We start from the raw sequence: 8,359 nt of genomic DNA, 5'->3' as shown, positions 1-8,359 counted from the left end.
GAATATAGATTAACATATATATATATATATATATGATAAATATAAAAATAAATAAAAAAGTTTAAAATAGTATATAAAACTATATTAAAATGATAAGAAATATAAATTAAAATAAAATAAATATTAAATGTTATAGTATTTTAATATTTTAAATTAATTTTAATAAAATTAAAAAAAATTAAAAAATAAATAAAAGATATATATATATTTAATTAAGTTAATAATTTAATGAATTACAATATATATTTCAAATTATAATTAAAAAAAAATATATAAAATATATATATATATATTTATTTAAAAAAATAAATTAAAAATAAATATATTATATTATTTATTAATTATTTAATAACGTTTAATTAATTTATATGAAAATTATTTATTAAGAAAATTATTTAATAAAATACTGTATTTTTATTTAAATAATTTAATAATTTTTTTATATCTTATTTTTATTAAAATTTAACTATAAAAATAAATAAAAAAATATATACTTAATTTAATATATAATATTTAAATTTAAAATTAATATGATTAAATTTTTTATTAATTATATGAGTATTTTAATCCTAATCTCGTTATAATATGATTAATAATATGTTTTAAAATAATAATTTTAAATTAGTTTTTTATAAAATAAAATTCTTGTTTGTTTATATTCAATAAAAAAAGCATAACCATTAATTAATATATATTTCGGATATTTATCATATATTATAATAACTAATAACAAAAATAATTTTATTAATTACATTTTTTTAAAAAAAAAAAATATTAAATAAATAAAAGCCAAATAAAATTCAATAAAATAAAAATATGGAAAAGGATAAATTAGAATTATTTAATAAATATAAATACATGGAAGGATTTTTAGATAAAAAAAGTCCTAAAATATTTGTAGGATATTAAAAAAGATATTTTATTGTAAGAGATAATGGATAATATATTGCTTATTTTAAAAACAAACCAAAAAAGACGACCAACCATCTGGTATTATTCCTATAGATTCGATTAAAATATAAATTTAATCAAATGTTACTTTCCTAATATAATTTTCAGACAGAGATTTTGTTCTAAAAGCAAGTAGTAATCAAGAACTTCTTGAATGGACTAATTGTTTAAATTTTCTTAAGTAATACAATATTGAATAATCTTAACCATAAGATAGAGCAAAATCATGGAAGTTTTAAGTTAAAAAAATAATAATTAATATTAATATTTTTATTTTTTATTTAAAAAAAAAAATTAAAAAAAATAAACTATAAAATATATATTATTTAGTTTATCTATTTATTACATTTATATATTAAAAAAAAAATAGTCTTTAGATAGTGAAACTAAAAACAGAATATAAATCGAAACAGAAAAAAAAACAGAAGCCTACAACGAATAATTAGTTCAAGAATAAAATGAAAAAATGCAAAAAGCAAAAGGCATACATTAATACTTATAGAACATAAATAAAGATCAAATAATTTAAGGCTTTTTATTAAAAAAGAAATAAAATATTGTTGATAAATTATAAAAGGCGAAATCTAGATGGCTTATATTAATAATTGAAGGTATAAAAAATAATAATAATAATATTTAAGATTTATTACCTCCCTTTATGAATTTGAATACGATTTATTATTATGATTCTAAGGAAAATAATTCAAAATAAATAGGAGAAATTAATGTTTAAGATGTCAAAGAAGTATAATAACATGAACTTTAGATTGCTGATAACAATATAATAAAAAATATTTTAGGAATAGGATATAATTACGGATTTTATGTGAATATTAATAAGAAAGGGAAGGAAATTTAATATAATTTTTACTCAGAATCGCTTTCTTAAGTAGATAATTGGGTAAAGTCCATATCTAGAGCTATGGATAAGATTAATTCATAAAATAGTAATGATTAAAAAAGTATATAATAATAAAGAGATGAAGTGATTTTCGAATAATAAGTAAAAGTAAAAGAAAATTCAAACATAGGGGGACAAATTTGGAACACGAAATAATTTGTTTTAAAACGTTAAATATTGTCTTGGTATAAATTAGAAGGTAAAAACTAGTCTGTTCCTGAAAATTATATTGTTTTGAATAATATTAAATCGTGTGAATATTCAGAAAAACCTAGATGTTTTGTTATTTATGTAAACGATGGTGAAGAAGAAAGTTCATTTTAATTTAAAGCGGATAATTAGTAGTTTAGAAATGCTTGGGTGGGAGCTATTAATAAATTAAGGGAATATTAATTTGCAAGTATAGAAGAAATAGTCAAAATAGAATAAATTCCGGCTACTAATTAGGAACTAATTAACTTGAGTTAAAATAATAATACTGATAATGGGATATAAAATTATATCTAAGAGAAAAAAGATAGTGAAGATATCAAAAATAGATACTTTTTGGCTTAATAGAATATTTAAAAAAATAAAATAACAAGATAATATAGTTCAGGCTACAGTTAATAAAAAAGGGGGTTTATGGATTGTTGTCTTTTCTGGAAAAATTGATAAAAATAATTATTAGATTATTATAGATATATATAAAATAAATAATTTATATTTTTTTAAAAATAAATAAATATATAAATAATAAATAATTTAATAAAGTTTCAAAAAAAAAAAAAAAAAAAAAATGAATTATTTGGATAGAGTGGAACCTGTTGTAAAAGCATTTGATATGACAGAAGAAATGGTTAGAGATGTAAAAGAAGTTTCGAAAAAAGCAATTGATTATTGCAATACAGATAAAGAAATTGCAACATTTATTAAAGACGATTTTAGATCAAGATATCATGGAACATGGCATTGTGTTGTAGGTAGAAATTTTGCAAGCTATGTAACTTTTGAGCGCAGTTATTATATTTATCTTTATATTGGATAATTAGCTATATTGTTGTTCAAAACTGGCTGATATATTATTAACAAGAGATTTTGTATTTATTAAATGAATTTAATAATAAAAAAAACTTACTGAGATATGAATTTAAATATAAAAAATATATAAATATATATATATATATATATATATATATATATATATATATATATATATATATATATATATATATATATAATTTTATTTTTCAAATATTTTTATTTTTTATTTTTATTTATATTATTAGAAACAAATATAAATTTAATTAAAGAAATAATTAATAAATCTTAAGATAAATAAAAAATTAATATATATTTTATAACTTAAATAAAACAAAAAAATTTTAATAATATTCTTTTTTCATTTAGCAAGTGGCATACCAGCAACTTCAAAGTGAGCATGTACTTTGTTAATAGCATTGACATAAGTAGCAATTCTCAATGAACATCCTAATTCTAAGCAAGTATGTTTAGTTTCTTAAACAGCAACAGACATAACTTCTTCTAAACCACTATAAACTATATCTTTCTATATAATATAGAACAATATAAATACAAATATATATATATATATATATATATATATATATATATATATATATATATTATATATATATATATATATATAATTACATCTGTTGCTCCTCTTAATTATTCTTAATGTTTTTTTTCTAAGTCTCTTAATTTTAAACCAGTAATATCAGATATAACGTTTAGCAAATTAATTTTAGATTTCTCTTCCCATTTACGAGTTAATCTTCCAGGTCTCATGTGATCGAGGTTTTTTAACCATTCGAAATAGCTTACAGTAACACCACCTGCATTTATAAGGATATCAGGGAAGAAAATAATTCCTTTTTTTGTCAATATTTCTTCTGCAGCAATTGTAGTTGGGCCATTAGCTGCTTCAGAAATAACTTTACATTTGAATTTATCAGCATTGTTTTTATTTACAGTTTATTCAAAAGCAGCAGGAATGAAAACATCACATTCTTTAAATATAGCATCTTCATTTTCAAAATATTCTTCAACTCGAGGATATCCTTTTATGCCACCTTTTTATAGCTTATATTCATATAAATCTTAAATATTTATTCCTTTAGAATTATATATGGAACCATCCCATTCAGCTATACCTGTTATTATACCACCGTATTCAGAAATGAACTTAGCAGCCCAATAACCGACATTACCGAACCCTTAAATTATGAATGTCTTTCCTTTCATTCCTGGTTCAATTCCGAATTTTTTCATTAATGGTTAATCGTTAAGGAGATCTCTTGTACCATAGAATACCTTTTTAAATATCATAACTTTTTTTATATAAATATTTTTTTTTTTACTCCTAATCCTGTAGATTCAGTTCTACCACGAATACCACCTTAGTTGAGTGCTTTTCCTGTTACACATCCGTGAGCGTTAATATCTTTATGTCCGAAGAAACTTTAAAAAAAAAAAAAATATAAAATAAAATAAAATAATTTAATATAAAAAATATAAATAAAATAATAAAAAAAAATATTAATAATAATAATAATAATAATAATAATAATAATAATTATAAGTAAAATATTTTTAATATATTTTTTTATTAATATTTATTAATATTATTTACTATATATTTTTATAAAAAAAAGGTACATATATCACATTATAATATTAAAAGTATTAAAATTTCCATATATGTATTTTAATAAATTTTTAAATTTTTATTTACGTTTAATAAGTGTCTTTCATCCAAGACATTTCTCGTTCACCAGTTCCTAAATCAGGTCCAGGAACATCAATAGCAGCTCCAATGAATCCTTTTTTGGCTAATTCTAATGTATATCTTCTTGTCAAAGATTCGATTTCTCTTGCTGAATATAACTTAGGGTTAAAAGCAATACCTCCTTTTGCACCACCATAGGGAAGATTTACAACAGCGCATTTCAAAGTCATCAAACAAGACAACGCTTCGACTTCTTAGATATTAATGTGAGTAGAAAAACGAGTACCACCCTTAGTAGGAAGTCTATGTAATTTATGTTAAGCACGATAGGCTTCTATAGATTCTATTTTTCCGTCATCTCTTACTAAAGGAATTGTAAATTTAACAACACAATCGGACTTTTTTTAATTTAATTTGATTTAATTAATTATTTTTACTTTTTTATAATATGTGAGCTTGTCAATAGGGATAAGGGTGTAAGATGCAGCTTAATCAAAGTATTAATGGACCATCTCTAAAAATTTAGGCTCTCCTTATAATGAGGAAGAGAAATATTTGTTTACAGATTTTTTTATTACGCTTGTAATCATATTTTTTATATTGGGATTTTTTATCTAAATTAGTTTTTTTTTATTTAATTTAATTTTATTTTTTTTAATTAGTTTTTATGTTTATTTTTTTCCTTTAGCAATTTTCTATTTAAATATAAAAATAAAAAAGTATATCTATTCATTTCATTTTGATCTACGCGTATTATCTTTTAACAAAAAATAAAAACTACGTAATTTTTATATTAACTCTTGAAAAATAATTAATTTAATAATTATTAAAATATTATAATTTTATTTATTATTCTTATTATTATAAAAAATATATATTAATGATTTAAATCAAAAACCTAAACCTAACAACGACATACAAACTGTTAAATATAAAATATTCTTAAAAATATAAATTACGATATATTTAAAATATTTTTTTAGAAATTAAAAAACAAAAATAAAAGATGAAAAAATATTAAAAATAAAGCATTAAAAAAATTGCTAAGACAAAATGTCTTAAATTTAATATTTATTAAAAAAATAAACCATAATTATTTTTAATTTTAATATACAATAATTTTATTTTATTATTATTTCTGATTTTATTAAAAATATATAATATTTTATTTTGTTTCAATTAATTAAATTTATATATTCAAATGATATTTTATTATATTATTATATAGTTAAAAAATAAATATAACTTTATCCATAAAAAAAAAATTATTAATATTTATATATATAAACAAAAAACATATATAATATTTTAATTTAAAATAATAATGAATTTCTTAATAAATTTTATTTTTATAATTTATAAGAAAAATACATAAAATATATTTTATATTAAAATAAATATATACATAAATAGGTTAAAAATTAATTATAGTTAAATAGAATATTGATTTCTTAAGAATACAATTCATATTTAAAATATTTTTTTAGTATTAATTTTAAATAATTATTAATAACATAATAAAAAATAATATATCTAAAAAAGAAAAAATTAAAATAATTTTTTTTTTTATATTTAATAATATTTTACGTTTTTTAATAATTTATTAAAGAATATTTAAAAAACAATTAAAATATTTATGACTTTTTGTTATATATTATAATTAGATTTTTTAAAATATTTCTTTTACTTTTATTTTATCTTTTAAATAAAATTTACTTATTTATATGTTTATTAAGCTTTGCTTTATTTTATTTTAAAACTTAAAATAAATATTTTGAGGAAATAAAAAGATTTTAATTTAATATTATTAAATATTTTTAAATATAAATTATTAAAAGTTTTACAAATAATGATAAATATTATAAATTAAGAAATAATTTATTATAAAGCTTATTTTTATTAATATTTAAAAAATATAATATTTATTTATTATATATGTATGTTCCTTTTTATATATTAGCTTTATTTAATATTGATTTATAATAAAATTATGATAACTATTTTTTGGTTTTTATTTTAATTTTTTATTTTAAAATAAATTATTTTTTTAATAAAAAAATAACTAATTTTTAATTATTGAGTTTATTAATCTTATATTAATTTAAATAAAAATTGGTGTATATTCTTTTATTATTTTTAGAAGTAATAAGAAAAAGTTTTATATTAAAATTAATATTTAATAGAATATCAAATGCAAATACATAGTTTAAGATTTTGTTATTAAAGTATTTAATTTAATTACAGAGTAAATAACTATTAAATAACTTTAATTTATATAAGTTATCTATATTTCTAAAAAGCAATAATATTTATAAAAAATCAATAATGTTTTTTTTTTCATATTCAGGTTCTGTATAAACAATCCTATTAAACTAAAGTAAATTAATATTTTATTTTTTTCCTTAATAATACTACCTTTATATTCCAAATTATCACAAGTTTTTATTTCCTCCTATTCTTAAACTTTAGAAAAGTACGATTTTTTAAAATTGCTATCAATATTTCTTGGTAGAGTATTCGGTGAATTTTATACACTATTAAACTACTTAGGTTCGCTATTATTTTTAAGAATAGAACATAAAGTAATAGAATAAAAATTATTCTTATTAGGCGAGTATAAATGCTTTGGAGCATTACAATAGGAATTTTCACTTAAAATTTTATTGCTTTATTTACAAATCCATTCACATATATATTCTAATGTTTTTTGATTTCTACATTCATTATGTTCTCCATTTATATAATAAATCTATTTTTAACCATTATACCTATTATATAAAAGTTCCACATGTTTAAAGTCTACAAAAGTATCATCCTTAGAACACAAAAACATACAAGGAAAATATAAATTATGTATATTTCTAGATATATCCATATTTTCAATGTCTAGATTGACTATCTCCTTTAATTATTTATTGATATAAGATAATGCAGTGTCTATTAAAAAGCCAGGCATACCCGTTTTTTTTTTTGCAACATCTTATGCTAAAATTTTTAAACTAGCAAATCCACTATCAAAAACTAATCCTCTAATAAACTTAGTACATTTTAAATTACTTGAATATAAAATTATAGTTGCGGCTCCCATACTTCTACCCCATAAGTATACTCCTTATATTTATTTTAAATTTTATTAAATATAATTTACAATAGAATTTAAATCTTATTATTCGTTCTTACCTAATGTAACATAATCTCCCTCTGAAATGCCACTTCCGGAAAAATCAAAGCAAAACAAACCCAAGCCTTTTTATATTAAATAGGGTAAAATAGGTAAGGCTTCCAGTCTTGAACCGGAGTTACAATGACAGTAAATTACACAATCGTAAAGTTCGAGTAATTCTTCAGGGTTTTGCTTTTGAAAAGGTTAGAAGAGCGAACATTGAAGTTATTGATTTTTCATGTTTATTATTTATATATCGGTTCTTTTAGTTTTTTAATTGCCAAATATTTATTAGTCAGGACCGAGGTCGAATATTGTATACTCCTATCGAGAAGGTCGAATAAACGTTTTATATAATTAATTAAATTAGAGTATCATTTATTATTATGTGTTTTAACTTTTTAATAATTTTTTTGTTTTCTACAAGTTTTTTTTATATTGAAAATTTAATGTGTTTATTGTTTTTTTCTATTATATAAATATATTTTTTTTAATTTAAGCAAATTAAATATAAAATAGATAAAATTTAATTCATGATTTTTATTTATACAAAGTAATTTATTATTATTTTTCACATATGAATTTGATAATTTTTTTAAATATATAATAGGTA

General features: G+C 18.2%; 3 protein-coding genes across 3 annotated transcripts, besides 12 other annotated features; 1 reads left to right on the top strand and 2 right to left on the bottom strand. All coding sequences in view use genetic code 6, as the record gives it.

The window, feature by feature from the left end:
• Positions 1-260: 260 nt before the first annotated feature.
• Positions 261-339: a microsatellite.
• Positions 340-357: 18 nt separating this feature from the next.
• Positions 358-398: a microsatellite.
• Positions 399-496: 98 nt separating this feature from the next.
• Positions 497-542: a microsatellite.
• Positions 543-2,630: 2,088 nt separating this feature from the next.
• Positions 2,631-2,909, top strand: IMG5_157350 (hypothetical protein; the record flags this gene model as incomplete). Its single annotated transcript, XM_004030550.1, has 1 exon — positions 2,631-2,909. The coding sequence occupies one exon, from the start codon at positions 2,631-2,633 to the stop codon at positions 2,907-2,909; it is 279 nt and encodes a 92-aa protein (XP_004030598.1).
• An 85-nt stretch (positions 2,910-2,994) lies between these two features.
• Positions 2,995-3,071: a microsatellite.
• Positions 3,072-3,233: 162 nt separating this feature from the next.
• On the bottom strand, positions 3,234-5,215 carry IMG5_157340 (hypothetical protein; the record flags this gene model as incomplete). Its single annotated transcript, XM_004030549.1, has 5 exons — positions 5,021-5,215; positions 4,590-4,981; positions 4,216-4,315; positions 3,506-4,168; positions 3,234-3,401 (listed from the first exon to the last, which is right to left on the bottom strand). Exons 1-5 carry the CDS (start codon positions 5,171-5,173, stop codon positions 3,234-3,236), a joined length of 1,476 nt encoding a protein of 491 aa, XP_004030597.1. The 5' UTR covers positions 5,174-5,215.
• Positions 3,418-3,501: a microsatellite.
• Positions 3,431-3,500: a microsatellite.
• Positions 4,319-4,389: a microsatellite.
• Positions 4,319-4,430: a microsatellite.
• Positions 4,372-4,436: a microsatellite.
• Positions 5,190-5,250: a microsatellite.
• Positions 5,201-5,252: a microsatellite.
• Positions 5,253-6,591: 1,339 nt separating this feature from the next.
• Positions 6,592-6,616: a microsatellite.
• Positions 6,617-7,462: 846 nt separating this feature from the next.
• Positions 7,463-8,148, bottom strand: IMG5_157330 (hypothetical protein; the record flags this gene model as incomplete). The annotated part of the gene is made up of 3 exons (XM_004030548.1): positions 7,463-7,485; positions 7,641-7,694; positions 7,764-8,148. Coding segments are annotated over 3 exons (462 nt in total), but the record flags the coding sequence as incomplete, so codon positions are not given.
• Positions 8,149-8,359: the final 211 nt, after the last annotated feature.

The sequence above is a fragment of the Ichthyophthirius multifiliis genome (genome assembly GCF_000220395.1).
Source record: "Ichthyophthirius multifiliis unplaced genomic scaffold scaff_1120509251192, whole genome shotgun sequence".
NCBI lineage: Eukaryota > Ciliophora > Oligohymenophorea > Hymenostomatida > Ichthyophthirius > Ichthyophthirius multifiliis.
Note: the sequence above shows the minus strand (reverse complement) of the source record. Positions and strands in the feature narration are given on the sequence as shown.